At 42.0% G+C, this 22,897-nt stretch overlaps 1 protein-coding gene across 2 annotated transcripts in view; it reads left to right on the top strand.

Moving 5' to 3' along the window:
* Positions 1-22,897, top strand: part of shq1 (SHQ1, H/ACA ribonucleoprotein assembly factor) — a 184,408-nt gene that overhangs the window by 44,203 nt on the left and 117,308 nt on the right. For both annotated transcript variants that reach the window (XM_060919254.1, XM_060919253.1), the window contains exons 4-7: positions 4,742-4,864; positions 4,995-5,161; positions 8,129-8,241; positions 18,536-18,630. In XM_060919254.1, coding sequence (XP_060775237.1) covers positions 4,742-4,864; positions 4,995-5,161; positions 8,129-8,241; positions 18,536-18,630 — 498 coding nt within the window. The remainder of the gene's footprint in view (positions 1-4,741; positions 4,865-4,994; positions 5,162-8,128; positions 8,242-18,535; positions 18,631-22,897) is intronic.

The following is a 22,897-nucleotide window of genomic DNA, read 5'->3' as shown; positions in this document are numbered from 1 at the left end:
TGGTTGAGGCAAAAAAATGAACTCTCTTGTAGAATAAGTCTGTAATGTAATAAAATGTGGAGAAGGTGAAAGGGGTGTGCAGACCTTCTGGCTTGACTGTATACAGGGTTCCCCACTACGCTTAATTTATTGACCGATACTCTTAGTGACGCGCCGCTACCTATTAAATCGCTGATGCAACGCTTACAATTTAGGCCTACAGTATAAAGGTAGAATCAACATGCATGTGTTTTGTAGCCTTTGAGCAGGTAATCAATACAGTCTGTGCAAACCCATGGCCCTGAACTTGACCTAAGTTCACAGCTGATGTCAGAGAAGGGTATTCCACACTGATTGGCTGAGTGTGTGCGGTATCCCGCGTTGATTGGACGAGTGAAGTGCAATTAACATTCAAAGGTAAATTGTTCAAAAAAATGGCAGTGCCTTCGAGCCGGGTACAAGTGAGCAAAACGCCGACGGGTTGCAGCTTAATTATGGAGTTTTTCACAAAGAAAACTGCAGAAAACAACTCCGCAACAGTGGCAGACCATAGTTGTGAGACCGTGATGGCCAGTTTGCTGACATGTTGCTGACCAGCTCAAGTCTGACAGTGAGAGTACTTAGTCATCTGCACGATTGCCAAAATTTAATGATCAGTATTTTGAACAACTCAAGCCATGTTGCATCAGCATTCACTTTGTTTGATGTGAAACTGCAGTCTCCTTTGTAATAGTACACTGCTTGTGAGATGCAAGTGGGTATTGTATTGACTTTTTGTTTTTTTTCTGTTTTTAGGGTGGGAATTCAGTAAAATTAGAAGTACAATATAGTCTTTTTCCCAACATGTTGAACTGTTAAAAATCAGCTTCAGATGTCACGAGAAGCCACAAAATTAACCCTTATATTTCAATTTTTTTTTTTTGAAAAAACAAAAAAACCCTCCCTAGCTTACACGCTACCAACGGCAGCATGCTCTTTGCACCTCGCTGCACTCAAAGGGCCACTACTCTTTCCAGTTTTTCTAGGGGAAAACATGTATATACATACATTTCTCTCACACACAAACCCAAATTACAAAAAAGTTGGGATGCTGTGTAAATTAAATAAAAACAGCTGCAATAATTTGCAAATCATGGAAACCCTATATTTCATTGAAAATAGTACAAAGACAATATATCAAATGTTGAAACTGAGAAATTGTATTATTTATTTTTAAAATATATACTCATTTTGAATTTGATGTCAGCAACACGTTTCAAAAAAGTTGGGACGGGGCATGTTTACCACTGTGTTGCATCACCTCTACTTTTAACAACATGAAACGTTTGGGAACTGAGGAGACCAGTTGCTGTAGTTTTGAAAGAGAAATGTTGTCCCATTCTTTCCTGATATACAGTTTGAGTTGCTCAACAGGTCTGGACTACAGGCAGGCCAGTTTAGCCCCTGGACTCTTATTATTATTCGTCACATGCACACTTCAAGCACAGTGAAATTCATCCTCTGCATTTAACCCATCGGAAGCAGTGAACACACGCACACACCCGGAGCAATGGGCAGCCCAGAGCGCTTGGGGGGCAGTCTGGGGTCAGGTACCTTGCTCAAGGGCACCTCAGCCCAAGGCCAGCCCACGTCAACCTAACCACGTCAACCTTACTATGGATCCATGGATTACTACGGATCCTGGATCCACATATATATATTCGAATTTGCATCACAATCTAATCAATTGTTCCTTGGCCCTTAACTCGCCTTTCCTCCAAATTTCATCAAAATCCGTTCACTACTTTTTGAGTTACACTGGGAACAGGCAAACGGAAGTGAAAACAACCTCCTCCGACAATGTTGGCAGAAGTAATAATCCTTGTAACTGCTAATTTGTCCAATTACTTTTGACTGTAATAAATGAGTGTAATTTCTAAATGATTAATGCAGTATTTTTTTTTTAAACCCTCAAAGCTGAAAGTGTACACTTCAGTCACGTCATCTCTTTATTTCAAGTCCATTGTGGTGGTGTACAGTGGCAAAATTACAAAAATCAGTCCTGTCCAAATGCTTATGGACCAGACTGTAAGGTCAAGGGTATTTTGATGGTGCTTTGTTATCAAATTCTTTTTAAGATGTGTTTAAGACCTGAGGCTATATCTGTGCAACACTTTTTTTTTTTTTTTTTTGTATTGACTCCAGACCTTCGGCACCATGCCCTTGCAGTACTGATGGACATGCTGTTTGTTCGTTGATGAGTGCTTGTGGAAACAGGAAGTGATGTCAGTATCTTTGAAAAGCTTATGATCGTTGACATCAAAATTTTACGTATAATTACTACCGTGACTCAATGTGAGCAATGAACCGTCATGTTCTTGAGTCGCTTCTTGGTGCCTTTTTTTAAATGGAGTTAAAATAAAAGTATTATTTCAGCATGTTTTGTGTAATTACAGTAGATTTGGAAGAATGTTTTGGCAGCGGTGCTACAGGCAGCAGGAAATGAGGCAATACTGTGACAGTGCTGTCTTTGAATTTGACTGAAAAATCTGATTTTATATCCTCTTCCATGAAAAATGTGCACATCCATCACACACACTGAGATTGCATCATGGGACCAAACAAAATAAATCACGTCTCATCATTTTCACATCACCACTGCAGCTTGAATCAACCCTGTAGTAAGAAAGACTCTATTTGCTCTGTCTCTAATCTTAGTCCGTACTTATCCCTATCTTTATCATGGTAACGAACTGATTTTTCTCCGCTGGCAGGCAGAACGCTGACGGGTCTTTTCATACTCATGTCTGTTTGCAGTTCTAATTATACACCATTACTATTTTTTTATTATTATTATTATTATTTTGGATGTTGTTTTCTTCTTATTTTTTTTCTGCCAAGCCCACTCCGGTGCTCAAGCAGGGGAGTAATTCAGTATAAATGTGTTATGAAGTACCTCATATTAGTACTGTATGAACAAGTAATTTTAAGCTCAAGACCAAGATTGTTTGTAAAGTTGTTTTGTGATGGTGCTTATAATTAAAAGCACTATTCTGATAACGTTGGTGTGTTGGTTTTTTTCTGAATACATCATTTCATCTGCATGGGGGGGGGGACAAAAAAGGATAGCGAAAACCATGGAAGCAAAATTGTGACTGGCTGTACATGCCTGTAATAGAACTAAAGACAAAGTAGTATGGTAGTTTATATACGGTGTCTTGCAAAAGTATTCATCCCCCTTGGTGTTTGTCCTGTTTTGTCGTGTTACAAGCTGGAATTAAAATGGATTTTTAGAGAGTTAGCACCATTTGATTTACACAACATGCCTACAACTTTTAAAGGTGAAAATTGTTGTTTTATTGTGACACAAACAATAATTAAGATGAAAAAAAATCTGGAGTGTGCGTAAATATTCACCCTCTTTCATATGAAACCCCTAAATAAGAGCTGGTCCAACCAATTCACTTCATAAGTCACACAATTAGTTCATTAAGATCCACCTGTGTGTAATCAAAATGTCACATGATGTCTGTATAAATCAACCTGTTCTGGAAGGACCCTGACTGCAACACCACTACTAAGCAAGCAACATGAGAACCAAGGAGCCTCCAAACAGGTCAGAGACAAAGTTGTGGAGAAGTATAGATCAGGGTTGGGTCATAAAAAAAATCCCAAACTTTGAATATCCCAGGGAGCACCATTAAATCCATTATAGTAAAATGGAAAGAATATGGCACCACTACAAACCTGACGAGAAGGCCGCACACCAAAACTCACAGACCGGGCAAGGAGGGCATTAATCAGAGATGCAACAAAGACACCAAAGAGAACACTGAAGGAGCTGCAAAGATCCACAGCAGAGATGGGAGTATCTGTCCATAGGGCCACTTTAAGCTGTACACTCCGCAGAGCGTGACTTTATGGAAGTATGGCCATAAAAAAGCCATTGCTTCAAGAAAAAATAAGAAAACATGTTTGGAGTTTGCCCAACAGCATGTGGCAGACTCCCCAAACACATGGAAGAAGATTCTCTGGTCAAATGAGATTAAAATTGATCTTTTTGGCCATCATGGGAAACGCCATATGTGGCACAAACCCAACACCCTGAGAACACCATTCCTACAGTGAAGCATGGTGGTGGCAGCATCATGCTGTGGGGATGTTTTTCATCTGCAGAGACAGGAAAGCTGGTCAGGACTGAAGGAAAGATGGATGGCACTAAATACAGGGCAATTCTGGAGGAAAACCTGTTTGAGTCAGGCAATGGTTTGAGACTGGGACGAAGGTTCACGTTCCAGCAGGACAATGACCCTAAACATACTGCTAAAGCTACACTGGAGTGGTTTAAAGGGAAACGTTTAAGTGTCTTGGAATGGCCTAATCAAAGCCCAGACCTCAATCCAATTGAGAATCCGTGGCATAACTTGAAGATTGCTGTCCACCAACACAACCCATCTAACTTGAAGGAGTTGGAGCAGTTTTGCCTTGAGCAATGAGCAAAAATCCCAGTGGCTAGATGTGCTAAGCTAATAGAGACATGCCCCAAGAAATTTAAAATTTTAATTCCAACTTGTAATGCGACAAAACAGGACAAACACCAAGGGGGATGAATATTTTTGCAAGACACTGTGGTTAGTCAGGATTAAAATAGCTGTTATTGCAGATTAATTCCATATTGAAATTGTTGGACATGCATAATAAAACGTGAGTATTATTGTACCTTGCGTTCATTCATTCATCTTTAGTTCTTTTAAGAGAGACAGTGTTTGTGTGTTTGTGTCAGGTCTCTTCACAATGCGGGTCCCTAAGCAGACTGCAGGACAGCACTTTGAAGGACTGCACATGCTGACCAGTCTCTTGGCCCCAAAAGGTTCCACGTCTGCTCAGCCTCTAATGGAAGAGATTGGTATGTTAGAATGTAACGCATGTCCCAAGCTCACTCCTTCTGTCACTCCAACTCCTCTACTGTCTGTTCTTTGTACCAGAGTTTCACTTGTTCTTTGTTCTTTTTTTTTCTTCTCTCCCTGACTGTAAAGGAGCATGCAGTCTGAGTGAGGCATGTCAGGAAGATAAAGATGAAGAAGAGGATTTTGATTGGCAGGTAGAACAGCAGCCATATGTCGAGTCCTCAGAGGAAGACCTGAAAAAGATGCAGAAATACGGCTTCGGAAACTTCAGGACTGGGGTTTTCTCTCGACTTCAGGTATAAAGAATAAACATAAAGGGGGGAAAAGAAAACGTTTAAAAACTTGCAACCTTCTGTGACCTCGGTCAGAAGTGGAATTTTTGGAGACACTTTCTTAGTTCATTCCACACTTGTAGGTGTTTGTCAGGAAGTTGTCTTCAACCCTGAGTTCAGCATATGACTTACTTACTTATGTTCATAGTAAATAAAGGACCACTTCTCAACTGGAAATGAAATTATAGTAGGATTTATGTTAATTAACCTACAGACACATTAGTTGGTTAAATCTGTAACACTGATGATTGCTGTTCGTCCTTTGGGGTCGAAGATGACCATGACTTCAATTTGGTGGGTGGTGGTTGTGGGTCCGGAGGTGACTGATGAGGCCAATCCGGGCTTTGAAAGTATGCTCACATGTCCGGCACACGTGGGTAGGTGCTGTTGTGGGGGTGGCGATAATTTGAGCCTTCCGCGAAGCTTGTTTCTTCTGGGCTTTGGCGATGCATTTCATCTCTGCTGCACGTGCGCCACTGGTAAGCTTTGCTCACCATGCTGGACAATCCTGAGCAAGCGACTCCCAGGAGTTGAGATTGATTTCTAGGGTTTTGAAGGACACTTTGAGGTTGTCCTTGAAGTGGTTCTTCTGGAGGGCAGATGAGCACTTGCCTTGGAACGGCTCTCCATCCAACAATTGTTTGGGCAGTCGACTGTCTGGCATTCTCACAACATGGCTGGTCCATCTGGCTTGGGCTTTCTGCAGAAGATTGTTAACGCTGGGAAGTCCAGCCCATTTTAGGACCTCCATGTCCAGGATTTTGTCCTGCCACTTGATGTGAAAGTTTGCGGAGGCAGGTCAAGTGGAAGTGATTGAGCGTGTCTGCTGTAGACAGTCCAGGTCTCACAGGCAATGGGTGGTAGGGTGGTAAGTATCACAGCACGGTAGACCTTCAGTTTAGTGGACATTGTCATGCTGGACAATCCTGAGCAAGCGACTCCCAGGAGTTGAGATTGATTTCTAGGGTTTTGAAGGACACTTTGAGGTTGTCCTTGAAGTGGTTCTTCTGGAGGGCAGATGAGCACTTGCCTTGGAATGGCTCTCCATCCAACAATTGTTTGGGCTGAGACTGTCTGGCATTCTCACAACATGGCTGGTCCATCTGGCTTGGGCTTTCTGCAGAAGAGTGTTTAGCGCTGGGAAGCATTTATCACTTAATGTTAAAAAGCACCACCCCAGGCTAGTGGAGGGAAGGAGACGCCTTACTACTCCATGGCTTGTCGTCAAGGACGGCACATGCCCGCTGCCCTAAAATCTCTAACACTATAATACAGTTCACTGTTACATGAATATTAATAAATCTTGAACTGTATAGATAACTCAAAACACTGTTCTCAGATGGCTAGCTTGTTGCCAGTTCATGAGATTTTTTTTTTTTTATGCTCAAGACCAACCTTTTCCCCCCACTTTGGAGCTCAAATGTGCTGAGGTGGAAAAATTCTGCACTTCTGGGTGAAGCCAAATGCAGCATTTAGTTAAAGTGTACCAGTACTGGTCATGCTTATAACATTAATCGTGCTTTATCTATTACTTATAGACAAAAGACATGCACATTCGGTCAAAAAAACACAAAGCACTTTTGTGGACAATTTTATTCCATGAATTACCCGCGGAGGCAGAACCACGGGGAGCAGCCATTGCCGGCCTGAAGTGGCGTACAGTCGTTGATTCCGGGTTATCGGGTGCGAGTAAACAAGCAGTGTTCTATGGGTCGAGGTTCCCAGTTCCCAGTCAAGTAACTTCAGAACACGTTGAATAAATATAGATCTAATACTTGTAATAAAGCTTTATTTTATGGCACATATCTATTATTTCATGGCATTATGTGCAAGTAGATTTGGTTGTACTTTGGGGTCGAGAGCTTTGCCGGCGAAGCTCGACAGGTTTAGAATGAGTAGGTCGTGTATTGAGAGAAATGTCTTCGAGTTTTTTAATCATACAAGCATGATAAACATATTGTCAGCAACTTTATACTTTACACTCTCCTATGTGCCCACAGTCCAAATAATATTATAGTTTTTAAATTACCTAAATTAGATGAAACATAAAACTTGTCACCTTACTCGGTCACAACGGAGCGTGCACTTCTGTATTCATAAAAGATTATTTACATGCCCTGTGTCCGAAATCGCTCCCTACTCACTATATAGGGCACTATATAGTAATTCCCTATATAGGGACTAGTGAATGAATGAGCGATTTCAGACACAGGGATGGTAACGACATGATAATCACTTTCACCCTTTGGGTTTTGATTGGTTTCTCTTTCACGGTGGGAAGCCCACTGTAAACGGGATAAAATCTGTCTGACATCCCATTAGGGAATATATATGGATATATCTGGGTTATAGTTTGGGCTGTTTGGAGGTAAAACTTGTTGCGAGATGGCGCACGGATTTTATGCGCTTCGGATGATTCATTTTATGATTCAGGACAGTGATTCGGTTCAATCTTGAGAACTGCGACACTGATGATGAACGGTGCCTATTTATTTATTTATTTTATTTATTTTTTTTTTAACTTTGAGTCGATCCAGCCAAAGATCAGCTCAAGTAAGTGTAAATATTTCTTATGAGCAGATTGGTTGATAATGTGTTATCTTGGACTGGTGTTTGCAACACGGGGTCGGTGACCAGCCCACTGCAGCCCAGCCAATCGGACAAACCAACAACTGTGCGTCACTACCGGTGCCGGAACAGCCCATGAAAGAGGCAACGTGTCGCTGACCATGCCTGACTGGCGGAGCAGTGACTTAAAACTCGTGTGTTCTTGACAAGAGCTTATGACGAACGTTACATGACTGAACCACTGGTATCATACATGATCTTTTGAAATAGCTAGTAATTAAAATTCACTACAGGTACCCTTTAACCAATCAAATACTTTTTGAACTTTAAGTGATTAAATGTTTGCTTCTTTGTGCCAATCAGGAGGAGCTGTCAGAAGTGATCGATGTGGAAGACCCAGAAAGCTCCACCCATGCCATGAGGAGATCCAACCGCTTGGATTCAGAGACCACCATATTCTGTACTGACCATTATCTGTGAGTGGAACTGTCATTCAGTTCGCTACTGATCAAACATTACACGCTGACACACTGGAAAGGATAAAAGTCCACAATCCACTGTTTATTTAACAGTTATTCCACGAAATCGAGTCGTACATGAGCTGATAGCTGACGAGGCGCATAGCTCCGAGTTGGCTATAAGCCATGCATGACAAGATTTGAGTGGAATAACTGTTTTATTATATCCACATTCACTGGATTTTGAGAAACGGAGCATTATTATTTTTTACAAATTCAATAAATTAAAAAACTTTGTACAGAACATCTGACAAAATCATTTCCGCTTAGAATGTAAACAAACCAGTGAAATAACTGGCAGTTTGTGAAAAATGCAATGATGATAATTCTTGAAAAATAAAATAAGACACCTTCTTACCGTCAAATACTTTCATTCCATTTTTTGGGGGGAGGGGGTGGAGTTTTGTTTTCGAGTAGAGTTTTTATTTCGTCCTCGGAGTATTATTCTTTTAGCTATTTCTGTTTCTTTTAAATACTTGATAAAGTGATCTATCTGATTTGATGCGTGCCGCCATTTTGTTTTGCTCTACTCATGGTATAGAAGCTAATATCCTAGTAGTAGAGTAGCCAATCGGAGCGTGCGATTGGTCAAATCCAGTGAATGTGGATCGAACAAAAACCTGTATGGAGGAGCCTAGTTAGCAAGAAGCAAAAAAAAAAAAGCAAAAAAAACCACCCCGTGTTGCACTGATGCAGAGGTGCCAAAGGTTTAGCTGTAGCTTTTGTGATTTGCAACGATATAGAGTTGTAAAACTTGAACACTATGATCAGCTAAAGCTGCAGTAAGACCACACTTTTATATAATTCACCCAGAGTAAACGCCACGTTACTCAAAGTGAAAGGATCAGTGTATGACATAAATGCTGCATTTGTTTCTGCAAGTGGTTACTTTCGATTTGTCAGTGTTCTCAGTCTTACAAGACGATAGAAAACTACAGGGCAGGACTTTGGTCTTTTCGGGTAGTAAAAATGGAGGAGCTGTACACTCGACTTTTGCTTTTGCCTGCGGGACACAGACAGCTCCCCCTACCTGCAGTACATCAACATCTTGGCTGCATGGTTTGATAGCAGCTTCCTGGATCTCAACGTCACCAAGACCAAGGAGATGTGGCTGGGAAGCAGCAAGAAGGGAGGCAACAAAGGTTCTGGGCACACCTTCAGGCCAATCAGTATGAAGGGTCAGGAAGTGGAGCAGGTCACTCATTTCAAATACCTTGGAACAATAATAGACAGTCAGTTACAATTTCAAGAACATGTGGACTATACATTCAAAAAAAGGGAGACAGCGCCTGGCTCTTCTGAGGAAACTCAGGAACCTGAACACCAGTCAGCGAACAATGACCATGGTCTACAAATCACTGACAGAGAGTGTGCTGACATTTAACATCGTGTCATGGTATGGGCACCTCTCTGTCAAACAAAAAAGCACACTGGCACAGATCGTCAACCAGGCTGGAAAAATTATTGGACACAAACAATTGCAACTTTCGCATCTATACACACAGGCTCTAACAAAAAAAGCATTTCAAGTCTACCAGGACCCCACTCACCCTCTACACTGTGCTTTCCAGATGCTGCCATCAGGACGGAGACTTAAAGTCCCAATGACTAGGAAGAATAGTTACAAGCGGTCATGTATTCCATCAGCTGTGACCATTCTCAACAAAGAATTGCCTAAGCGATAGTGACACATTATAGTTAGTTAGGTTGTGCATCTTAAAAGTTTTTAGTATTAATGTGGTGTTTTTACATCTTTTAATATCTTTTAACTTTTTAATATTTAACTGAGTGAAATGGACAGAGTAACTGTTCCTTAAGAACACTTTTTCTTCCCCATTTATTTATTTATTGAGTATTATGCTGACTGTGATGTGTGTTTGTCTCTGTGTGTCTTTTATGCCACTACTAAAGAGAAATTTCCATTTCATGCAAGTTTAATGGACAATAAAGAAGTCTAAGTCTTGTTTTTAATTGTAAAAACATTTTCCATCTATTCTGCCATCTTTACCAAACAAATTCCTTAGTCTAGTGGTTCTCATCCCTTTTGAGTCCAGTGGGGAGACTACAAAAATACGGTACCAGTCAAACATTTGGACACACTTCCTAATTCAATGGTTTGTCTTTGTTTTTATTAATTAAGTCACTTCATGTCTTAAAGTAGGGCGGCACGGTGGTGTAGTGGTTAGCGCTGTCGCCTCACAGCAAGAAGGTCCTGGGTTCAAGCCCCGGGGCCAGCGAGGGCCTTTCTGTGCGGAGTTTGCATGTTCTCCCCGTGTCCACGTGGGTTTCCCCCACAGTCCAAAGACATGCAGGTTAGGTTAACTGGTGAGCTCTAAATTGACCGTAGGTGTGAATGGTTGTCTGTGTCTCTGTGTCAGCCCTGTGATGACCTGGCGACTTGTCCAGGGTGTACCCCGCCTTTCGCCCGTAGTCAGCTGGGATGGGCTCCAGCTTGCCTGCGACCCTGTAGAAGGATAAAGCGGCTACAGATAATGAGATGAGAGATGTCTTAAAGTAACAATGGATGTCATTCCTCTTTACTTAGTTGAGCGCTTCTTGACGTAATATGGATTACTACAGTTGCGGAATAGGCCTATTTACTATATTTTTATTATTTACTATTTGCTGTTTGATCTCAAACGCATTAAGAAGGCAGTGTTGTAGTCAAGTCATTAAACCTCAATTCCGAGTCCAGTCTCGAGTCCCCACTGTTCAAGTCCAAATCATTAAAGAAAACTTCGAGTCGAGTCCGAGAACAAGACTCCACCCGCACCATTTGACGGTGGCTGTTGCTGCCTTTATGTGAAAGCGTCTCTGCTACTGTGTCGGACTAACATTACTGCTCGACTGCCCCGTTTTAGTTAATAGGCTACAGATAAAAAGCTAGTTCAGTACCTAGCAAGCCCCGCCCGCTATCAACAGAGCAATGAACATAGCGCGTCACTTCCTTCTCTGGGTGGAGTCTTGCCAAATGACGATTGAAGTTCGAAGTTGTCTCCGTCGTCTTCTCGATAGTTCTTCTACATATGGAATGCATAGCAGTGTATTTTTTCCCACTGCACGAGAAGTCTGTATAAGCAAAGCGGACAATCCTAGAGGCTTCTCTCCAGGCATTTTAGCGCCATTAACGTTAGTTTGTTCCTGAACATGACGTATGAACAGGTGACTGTGCATTCTCTTGCACAAAATTAGGATAAAAATTAATGTAGATATAAATATCTTCTGCCAAATTATTATGGCATGTTACAAAAAATAAAGAAAAAATCCGAGTCCTCGTCTCCAATTTACGAGTCCGAATGCAGTTAATGCACGAGTCCGAGTCATCAGTGCTCAAGTCCAAGTCAAGTCACGAGTCCTTAAAATCAGGGCACGAGTCGGACTCGAGTACTACAAGTCTGTAAGAAGGCGAGAAATTGCACTAATTAACTTTTGACGAGGCACAGCTGTTAATTGAAAAGCATTCCAGGTGACTCCCGCATGAAGCTGGTTAAGGCAGCTGGGCCATAGAAGGTTCACGCTGCACGCTGCATGCTGCACGCTACACGCGTGTAAAGAAAAGTGGACAAACGTAGCATGACTTGCTGTGGGCCATAGAACAGCGTTCACGTTGCACGCTGCACACTTCACGCGTGAAGCGTGAAATGAACATGCACACTTTTTTCTAGGCGTGAAGATGGAAATTCCAGTCAATGCATGCGGTCACCGCCGCGCCAGCCAATCAGAACGGGTCTAGGGAGATAACGCTATGCTTTCAGGGGAAAACTTCAGAAAAAATATAATTGAATGGTATAATTGAAAAATAGTTCTTCATCGGGATTGTCAAGCAGATTATAGAATGTTCGGTGAAATTCACCACGGGTTTCTCTCAGAAGGAAGTGTTCTCGGCTCCAAATTCTGTTCCTTTTTCTCTTCCTCTGTCTCAGTAAAAGCAGAATGAGGCAATCGTCGTCATCCGAAGAGTCCATATTGTTGGTTACTCGGTCAAAGTAGAACAGACGCAACACGTGAACATCCAAGCATGAAGTTTAATGGCCCAGGGTCCGGTTCTTCACGTGAACGTGTAGCGTGTAGCGTGCAGCGTGAACCTTCTATGGCCCAGCTGCCTAAGATAACGCCAATAGTGTGTAAAGCGTCAACATAAACGCTGGCTACTTTGAAAAATCTAAAATATGAGGGAAAAAATTTGTATTTTTTATTTTTTTTTGCCACGTAACTCCATATGTCCAGTATGTTATTTCATAGTTTTGATGTCTTCAGTATTCTTCTACAATGTAGAAAATAGTCAGAATACAGAAAAATCTATGAACGTGTAGGTGTATCCAGACGTTTGACCGGCAACCCTGTGCCTCTGGAGTCTTACTACAGCAACCTCCGTTTCTCTGCACAAGGGACAAGGACTGTACAGTGGTGCTTGAAAGTTTGTGAACCCTTTTGGAATTTTCTATATTTCTGCATAAATATGTCCTAAAACATCATCAGATTTTCACACAAGTCCTAAAAGTAGATAAAGAGAACCCAGTTAAACAAATGAGACAAAAATATTATACTTGGTCATTTATTTATTGAGGAAAATGATCCAATATGACATATCAGTGAGTGGCAAAAGTATGTGAACCTCAAGGATTAGCAGTTAATTTGAAGGTGAAATTAGAGTCAGGTGTTTTCAATCAATGGGATGACAATCAGGTGCGAGTGGGCACCCGGTTTTATTTAAAGAACAGGGATCTATCAAAGTCTGATCTTCACAACACATGTTGATAGATGAAAGTCTTCCGGATTTACCCAGAATTCCGGATATTTGACAAAACCCTTGAAAATCTCCGGTTTTCCGAATGGAGAAATGTTTACGTTTGGCGACAGGGCGCTGCCATTTTTGTAGTCTCGCAATGCTTGCTGGTGTGTACGAGACCTTATGCTTACCTCATGTCATGTGAACGAGATTTTATCGCGATATCGTGCTTTAGAAAACGCGGTCTTTCTTTTGTGTACCTTTCTATTGAGCGAGACAATTGAAGAGCCTTATCTATTGAAATGTGTTTACCGAAGCGATAATAACGTACAAACAAGTTGACAGGTCGGTGGATATCCGTAGCATAGAAGGAAAGGTAAAGAACAAGTTCAAATGGTCGTGGCTGGAGGAGAAAGATGCAAACGGTGACTTTTTATCGGACTATGTGAGGAAAGTGGACAGGCCAGGATATGCATTATGCACGTGGTAAGTAATTTTTTCTTATTCTTAATTTGTTGTACTTGAGATCCATGTTGAGGACCTCAGAAAAAGCGTTGTTGATGCTCATCAGGCTGGAAAAGGTTACAAAACCATCTCTAAAGAGTTTGGACTCCACCAATCCACAATCAGACAGATTGTGTACAAATGGAGGAAATTCAAGACCATTGTTACCCTCCCCAGGAGTGGTCGACCAACAAAGATCACTCCAAGAGCAAGGCATGTAATAGTCGGCAAGGTCACAAAGGACCCCAGGGTAACTTTTAAGCAACTGAAGACCTCTCTCACATTGGCTAATGTTAATATGTTCATGAGTCCACCATCAGGAGAACACTGAACAACAATGGTGTGCATGGCAGGGTTGCAAGGAGAAAGCCACTGCTCTCCAAAAAGAACATTGCTGCTCATCTGTAGTTTGGTAAAGATCACGTGGACAAGCCAGAAGGCTATTGGAACAATGTTTTGTGGACGGATGAGACCAAAACAGAACTTTTGGGTTTAAATGAGAAGCACTATGTTTGGAGAAAGGAAAACACTGCATTCCAGCATAAGAACCTTATCCCATCTGTGAAACATGGTGGTGGTAGTATCGTGGTTTGGGCCTGTTTTGCTGCATCTGGGCCAGGACGGCTTGCCATCATTGATGGAACAATGAATTCTGAATTATACCAGTGAATTCTAAAGGAAAATGTCAGGACATCTGTCCATGAACTGAATCTCAAGAGAAGGTGGGTCATGCAGCCAGACAACGACCCTAAGCACACAAGTCGTTCTACCAAAGAATGGTTAAAGAAGAATAAAGTTAATGTTTTGGAATGGCCAAGTCAAAGTCGTGACCTTAATCCAATGGAAATGTTGTGGAAGGACCTGAAGCGAGCAGTTCATGTGAGGAAACCCACCAACATCCCAGAGTTGAAGCTGTTCTGTACGGAGGAACGGGCTAAAATTCCTCCAAGCCGGTGTGCAGGACTGATCAACAGTTACCAGAAATGTTTAGTTGCAGTTATTGCTGCACAAGGGGGTCACACCAGATACTGAAAGCAAAGGTTCACATAGATATGTAATATTGGATAATTTTCTTCAATAAATAAATGACCAAGTATAATATTTTTGTCTCATTTGTTTAACTGGGTTCTCTTTATCTACTTTTAGGACTTGTGTGAAAATCTGATGATGTTTTAGGTCATATTTATGCAGAAATATAGAAAATTCTAAAGGGTTCACAAACTTTCAAGCACCACTGTAGATTGACGCAGAGCGTAGTCGCGGACAATGATGAAAAAAAAAAAGGAGCTAGAGGGTCCCCCTGGAGAACACCAGAGTTAATTGTAAACGGTGTAGTTTTGCCCTCCAAGGTTGGCACCATCACTGCAGTCTCCATGTACATTGTCCTGGTAGCGTTGATGATAGTAGGAGGTATGCCATACGCTTCAAGAATCTCGAACGTCCTTTCTCCGTCGATGGAGTCGAAGTCCTTCTTGAAGTCAGTAAATACAGTGGCTGCTTCTTTGTCATGATTGTGCAGCTCCTTAACGATACGGTGTAAAGCGAGAATATGTGATTATGTTGAACGCTGTGGACGAACTCCATTTTGACTGGAATGCAACAGCTTGTCAATGATGGGTCTGATCCGATTCAGCGGAAGCCGGTTGCAGATCTTGGCAGCTGCCTGAGTAAGACGAATGCCTTGATGGTTATCCGTGAATCAACAACTTGAAAACATATATGAAGTCTATGAAGAATACTCATGTAACAATCTTTTAGTAAAGTTGTGTGAATGTTTGTGTCAGCCAAAAGTTTCATAAACTCCGATTTTCTTCATACTCGCATGTGTATGTTGATCACCCATACGGCGCAAAGTGCATTTCCGACGCAGCTCATTTGCATTTAGTGACCCCCCCAATAAAACTCCCAAAAAGGTCAAGCTAGGAACACAAAATGAAGGGAAAAGTTATAAAGACAGAAATGGAAGTTATTTTGACTCACTTCTATACCAGGTAACATTTTTTTTAATAATATGTATTGTTCGTAAGAATATTCATGAACGGAATCTTTTTGTTTATAGCCCCTGCGTATGTTGTGTTTTCATTTCTTTGGTCGTAACTGAATGACTAGTTTTATTTGTCTTACTTTATGGGTTTGTGTTTGCTTGCTTTCTTTATTCTTCATTTTCTTTCATTAAGAGCAGTAATAAAATGACTGGTTTTCATACAGTTTTCTCAATGAGGGTGCGTGTGTGTGTGAGGGTTTGTTTTGTTTTTCAGATACTTCAAGGCCCTTCTCCAAGGCACTCTGGATAAGGGCGCCTGCTAAATGCTGTAAATGTAATAAAACTAATCAGTTCCTCAAAATCGATTCATAAAAGTGAAATTATCCGTGCAAATGATTTTGATCTGAAGTAAATCAAATATTCTGCATAAATATACACCCGGGCGGCACGGTGGTGTAGTGGTTAGAGCTGTTGCCTCACAGCAAGAAGGTCCGGGTTCGAGCCCCGTGGCTGGCGAGGGCCTTTCTGTGCGGAGTTTGCATGTTCTCCCCGTGTCCGCGTGGGTTTCCTCCAGGTGCTCCGGTTTCCCCCACAGTCCAAAGATATGCAGGTTAGGTTAACTGGTGACCTCTAAATTGACCGTAGGTGTGAATGTGAGTGTGAATGGTTGTCTGTGTCTATGTGTCAGCCCTGTGATGACCTGGCGACTTGTCCAGGGTGTACCCCGCCTTTCGCCCGTAGTCAGCTGGGATAGGCTCCAGCTTGCCTGCGACCCTGTAGAACAGGATAAAGCGGCTAGAGATAATGAGATGAGATGATATATATAGGTTTTGGAGCAACATGCTGCCATCTAGATGATGTCTTTTTCAGGGAAGGTTTTGCTTATTTCAGCAAGACAATGCCAAACCACATTCTGCACATAAAAAGAGAGTCTAGGTGCTAAACTGGCCTGCTTACAGCCCAGACCTGTCTCCCATTTGATGCTTTATGAAACGCAAAATACAACAAAGGAGACACCGAACTCATGAGCAGCTTAAAACTAGACGGCCTTCCGATTTCATAAAATCAGTGAAATTTAGTTCCCTCTGAAATTTGGTCATTGTGATTTATATGTTTATTTCTGTAATATCAAAACAAAACCCAGGCCATTCTGTAGCTGGGAAGTTATTTTAATTTGAGAGGATTCCATTTGCAAATAATGTGCATGACATCGCTCACTTTGTACAGTCAAGCAGACAGAGGAATTCCGTGTGCACATGCGCAGGTTTACCTTTGTTGTCATCTTCTTTTGGGTTTTAAGGCAGCTGGCATCCAGTGTTGCATTACTGCCATCTACAGGTTTACCTTGACTGTGCACTGACGGTTACATCATTCTGTCGCTAAACGAACAGCTGATCACACCGAGGTGCTCACTGACCGCCAATATTTATTAGTTTGGTCCTGTGTTTCCTTTCCTTCGCAACATAACGTCTTTTCTTCTTGCTTTCCATTACTGTAGTCGGTCCTTCATGTTTCATTCGCACGCTCGCGTCCTCTGTTTTTCTCTCCTGTTTCAAATTTGTCTCCCACAATCCCTTGCACGAGCGGGGAAAGCCCACCATGTGATGCATGACATAGTATCTTGTATTGCATCATGGTGAAACAAGAAAAAATAAAAAATAGCGGAGAATTTAGGGCCACGTGGCCCTAAATTCATTAATTGTTCTGTTTAAAAAAAAAAAAATCTAATTCGAAGTCTGTGATTTGAATTCAGTAGCTTTCGGTCCACTAAACAAAAATAATTGGGTGTCAGGGGAAAATTGTTTTTGTGACCTACACTTGAAAAATCTGAAAGGCAGTCTAGCTTTAAATCATATATTCATATATCGGGCAAGAATGGGCCAAGATTTCTCTTTCAGAACTACAGCAATGGGTCCCCTCAGTTCCCAAGTGTTTCCAGAGTGTTGTTAAAAGTAGAGGTGATGCAACACAGTGGTAAACATGCCCCTGTCTCAACTTTTTTTTTTTTGGAAGTGTGTTTACTGACATCAAATTCAAAATGAGCCTATATATTTCAAACAATAAAATTTCTCAGTTTCAACATTTGATATGTTGTCTTTGTACTATTTTCAATGAAATATATGATTTTTCAAATTATTGCATTCTGTTTTTATTTACAGTTTACACAGCGTCCCAACTTTTTTGGAAACAATAACAGCTTAAAGTGCATATTCTGGACCAATTTCATTTTTTTTATATGAAAGTATGTCCCTTTACACACTCATCCAGGAGGGTAATTTTGCACAAGGCCATCTGTCTACAGCAGAAAAAAATAAAACTCCTCTAGAAAAATCCCAAGGGAGTCTGGAGCCAGATTCGTGACGTCACCTGCGGAAGCGCCAGCAGGCTGCGAGAGCTTTGCACGGTTTCAGTGTACAGCCTGTGTAGACCAAGCGCTCCCATTTCTCTCTCATTGTCCAGTGTTTTGGGAAACGCCGAGTACTAATACCATCATGATTGGTGTTGCTACACCCTCCTACGATACATCTGTTAACCATTTTAATAAATTACGCGATAACATTGAAGAAATTTGCAGAAAACCACCAGGTCGTTTTCTCATAAACAAACCAGCGCTGATGTAGGATTCAGAGGGAGGCGTCCCGCACGCGACGTCACGAAAATCAATGTTTGCCGGGAAATCCAAATGCCAAGTTTTTTCAGAGTCGGACCAATTCGCCTCAAATGGCTTGATTTCAACTGAATTTTTCTGGTATTGCGCAAGGTAAAAAAAAATTGCAAAGAATGCAGAATGTGACAGATATTTGACCAAAGTTTAATATAAAATAGGAGAATTACATTGATCTCGCTCCTGAATTTACCCGTGATATGCACTTTAACACAACTACTGTAAAATCATTGTAGAATTGAAGTTGGACCTCACCAGTGGTGTCTAATTTGATATAAATGTGCTTCTTTAGGTATCTATTCTATACTGTATATTTCACCTCCACAGACACTATCTTGTTTGAGACTTTGTTTGTGTTTATTCCTAACAGGTTGGATTTATATGAAGGTGAAGAGATGAGGCAAGTTCATCTCAATTTTCAGCCGTGGTGGAGGGAGCTGAAGCCAGACTCTGATGGTGAATCTGGTGAGTGAACATTTTAAAGTACCCCTTTAATTAAAAACTCGGTGACTTGAAGTGGTTAATTAGATGGCTGATTGCATAGATTATGTACTCCTATTGTAAAAATGACTTTCCTGAGCACACAAGGGTTACTGAGTTTGATCCTCTGAGGGAAAGCTTTAAAGGAACAGTCCACCTTGAAGCACATTACATATACTTATATTCAGGGTGCGATTTGTCAAAAAAACAGAAGGGGGGATTTTTTTTTTTTTTTAAATCATGAAACGTCACAAAATTAAGGTAACAATAGGCTAACAGCTCAATAACATCCAATGATATCAAATGAATAACACTAAATGAAAATGAACACATCTTCCTATCTCTCTGACTAAATACACGAACGCTAACACACAACAAAGTTCGCATTGCTTGTCGCGTTGCTGTGATGTTTCTCTCCCTCCGGATTAAATGGACAGTGACTCGAAAATCACTGAAATACATGAATACTAAATGAACAGTTTGCTCTGATGGCGCAGTTCATGTGGCCTTTTCTGCTTTCCCGTCGATGCGCTATCCGCCGCGTTTCGCCCTTCTTTAATCCACATTTCTGCGAATTTCTCAGCAGGGAAGGAACGCACGTCTGGCCCATTGACAGCGAGGAAAAGAAGGCTGTCAGTGTGGATTCTGTTGCGCTCATCAGTAAGGATGTGATTCATGGCGCTAAATCCACGTTCACACTCTGGATATTGTTATTATCTACAATGTATCTATTTGCTGGGGACGTTCGTGAACATCAAAGCTGCCACTTCGGGTCATTTTGAAAGTGAGTGCAATGTAGACCATAGAAAACTGTGTCACAACATGCCCGTCATGTCAACTTTTTTTTTTGGTTTGTTTGTTTTATTGACGGGGTTGTCCCCGAGGATTTTTTTTTTTTCAGCAGAGATAAAAACCGGGGGGGGGGGATGATCCCCCCCAGCAAATCGCACCCAGGTTATATTGAAAAATTTGTACAGACATTAAACATACAGGAAGATAAGCAGACGGACGGAATTAGATTTTCCCCAACTAGAAGAAGTGTACACTCACCGGCCACTTTAATAGGAACTTGTTCTTGATTCTTGCCTGGCAGGACTGGAACCCAATGTGGTCTTCTGCTGTTGCATGCTGAGATGCTTTTCAGCTCACCACGGTTGTAAAGAGTTGCCATATCCTTCCTGGCAGCTCGAACCAATCTGACTATTTTCCTCTGACCTCTCTTATCAACAGGGTGTTTGTTTCCACCCACAGAACCGTCGCTCACTCAGTGTTTTTTGTTTTTCGCACCATTCTGTGTAAATTCTAGACTGTTGTGTGTGAAAACCCCAGGAGATCAGCTGTTCCTGAAATACTCAAACCAGTCCATCTGGCTTAAACCAGCACCCATGCCACAGTGAAAGTCACACTTTGAGTCACACAATTTTTCCCATTCTGATGTTTAAAGTGAACATTAATAAGTGAAGCTCTTGATTTGTATCTGCATAATTTTATGCATCGTGCCGCTGTCGACGGATTGGCTGATTAGAGAACTGCATAAACCAGCAGGTGGACGGGTGGGTGTTTCTAATAAAGTGGCCGGCGAATGTATTTTGCTGTTGTAAATTAAAAGTATTTTCATCTACGGCACTGAGAAACGTTGTTATTATTATTATTATTAGTAGTAGTAGTGTTATGCCACATTATGATTTATATTTCCATCAAATTATAGTACTGAAGCTCAGCTCTACTTGCATGTCGCATAAACATAAGGCAGGAAACCACCTTTTTCCGCCTTCCTCCCAACGTAACCCAAGCTCTTGCATTCTTTATGAGGGCAGAAATGAGGAGCTGTTCCTAGTCCATTTTAACACTGGAGATCAAAAACTCAAACTTTTTTTTTTTTTTATTCATAATAGATCATTTAAAAGTTGAAGATTACACATTTAGAGTCACTTTAAAAGAAGAATACATTAAAAGAATGCTTATTTTCAGTGAGATCATGAATACTTAGACTAATACGAATACCCCAGGACCTTCCGAGTAGGGCTGGGTGACATGACCAAAATCATCACCTTATGTCATGGATCATAATCTTGATCATCGGACGTCAGATACTTGATGCGGTATTTTATTTTCCAAAACAGCATGAGAAAAGTCTCACTTAAAGACAAACATTTGGCCATAGCTTTTGCTCAGCTATAAGGTGGTGTTTACATTAGACCGTATCAGCGGATCATCAGATTAACGTTTTTAAAGCGATTCGCGTGCACACAGCAACACCAATACACGATTCGCGTGCACACAGCAACGCCAATACACGGATACGCTCGGCTCCGCAGGCATCCTGCGCTCCAAATCACTCCGCCCTGAACAGCGAGTGCCCTCTGGAGGGTGCGCACTCCGGCCCTGCGCAGCTCACACAGCGCGCGAGTGAAGCGCACGAGCAGTGATTCGGGACAAATAGCAGGAAGTGAAGTTTGCGCCATTTTTCAGCAGTCGCGTCACATGACCAACGTGGCATGACCAACGCCAGCGAATCAGGAAGGTGGATGTCACAGTGACGTTGTCCAATGACGACGTCAGCTAGAGCTCAGCACTGCGTTTCCTCGTTCCTCAATGTTTACACAGCACCGGATCAGATACGTACTGGGTTGAATACGTGGGCCCTGGCGGATTCAAACTGTTCCACCTGTGGAGTCGTTTCCCGGCGTTTTAATGTGCACGGACAGTGCATCCGCGACGAAAACGATACGGATACGGTCTAATGTAAACACCACCTAATGCCGCTTTTCCACTACAAACGCGGCTGAGCCGTGCCGTGCCGAGTCGAGCTGAGTCGAGCTGAGCGGGGCTGTTGGAGTTGCATTTCGACTACAACCGCGCTGAACCGTGCTGGCTGGAAGTGGGTGGACACATTGGGTGGAGTTAGCGAAAGTGGGTGGACGTCACGTGATGTCGTTAAGCAGCGCAAACAGTGACATCAGTGACAGTGGCGGAACAAGTCAGAGCCGGGCCGGGGGCGGGGCAAATGACCGGGCCCTTTATTAAAGCTTATCATAACATCATTTTAGGCTACAAAATGTCCGCAACTGCGGTGTTTACCAATTTCAACACTACCGGGTGCAACTATGTTATTTAGTACATCAAGTCCTTCAAACGAACATGTAACTCAGAAACAAAAAACATTAGGATACTGTACATGGCTCATAATAAAACATCAATAGCCTATACTGCGCACATTATTTGAAGGGCATACGAATGAGCGCTCAGAGGTTGCAACGGTGACAGGAAGAGTCAGAAATAAAAGGAGGGCGGTGCAAACCTCACTGAATGCACTGTGTTTACCAATTTCAACACTACGGGGTGCAACTAATGTTATTTTGTACATTAAGTCCTTCAAACGAACATGTAACTCAGAAACAAAAAACATTAGGCGACATACTGTACATGGCTCATAATAAAACATCAATAGCCTACTGCGCGCATTATTTGAAGGGCATACGACGAGCCTTGCGCTCCGCGAACTCGTCCACGATACTCTGTATGTCACTGATTCAGTGAGCTTTTAAGCGGTAGTCTCACGACCCGGATAGTAAACAATAAACATGGAGGACATGGAGTCGTTAGTGTTGCTGGTCTTGGTGCTGTGGCTTGTTGTCACCGACAACGCGGACAGATACTGGCAAGAGCGTATAGATGAGGCGAGGCGCATAAGGCTTCAGAAATTCTCGTAATTCGTAATTATTCTTCTTCCGGGTTTGCGGTGTTTACAGATCCCAGCGTGCTCGCGGGGCGTGTGTGGGCATGTGAGGACACTCCTCCTCACCAATCAGTGCACAGGGGAGTGTCTGCTCACGCCCCCAACCTCACTTGGCACGGCTTGGCTCGCTTCAGCCCCACTCCAAAACGGTGCGAGTTTTAGGGGCTAAGCAGGGCTGAAGCGAGCTGAGTCGTGCTGGTTTTTGGTAGTCGAAACGCGAGCCGTGTCGGGCTGAAGTGAGCTGAAGTGAGCTGAAAAAGGGTAGTGGAAAAGGGCCATAAGTCACTAGGTATTTATCCGTTGACCTGATTAATGTGCAAGTTGAAATCGCAAATTTAAAAAATGTGCCATGGAAACCGTGAATTTCCAAAAAAAAAAAAAGGTCTGAAGTATTGCAGAAAAGTTTTAACTCTTATGAGGTGGTTTCTCGGATGATTCAAGAAAGCAGTATTTTGTAAAATTGAAATGGAAGCAGATTTTTCGCATTTAAGTCACATAACCGGATATGAAGAT

The sequence above is a fragment of the Neoarius graeffei genome, chromosome 4 (assembly GCF_027579695.1).
Source record: "Neoarius graeffei isolate fNeoGra1 chromosome 4, fNeoGra1.pri, whole genome shotgun sequence".
In the NCBI taxonomy this organism is placed as follows: domain Eukaryota; kingdom Metazoa; phylum Chordata; class Actinopteri; order Siluriformes; family Ariidae; genus Neoarius; species Neoarius graeffei.
The sequence above is the reverse complement of the archived record's forward strand: the minus strand, read 5'-3'. Positions and strand labels throughout refer to the sequence as shown.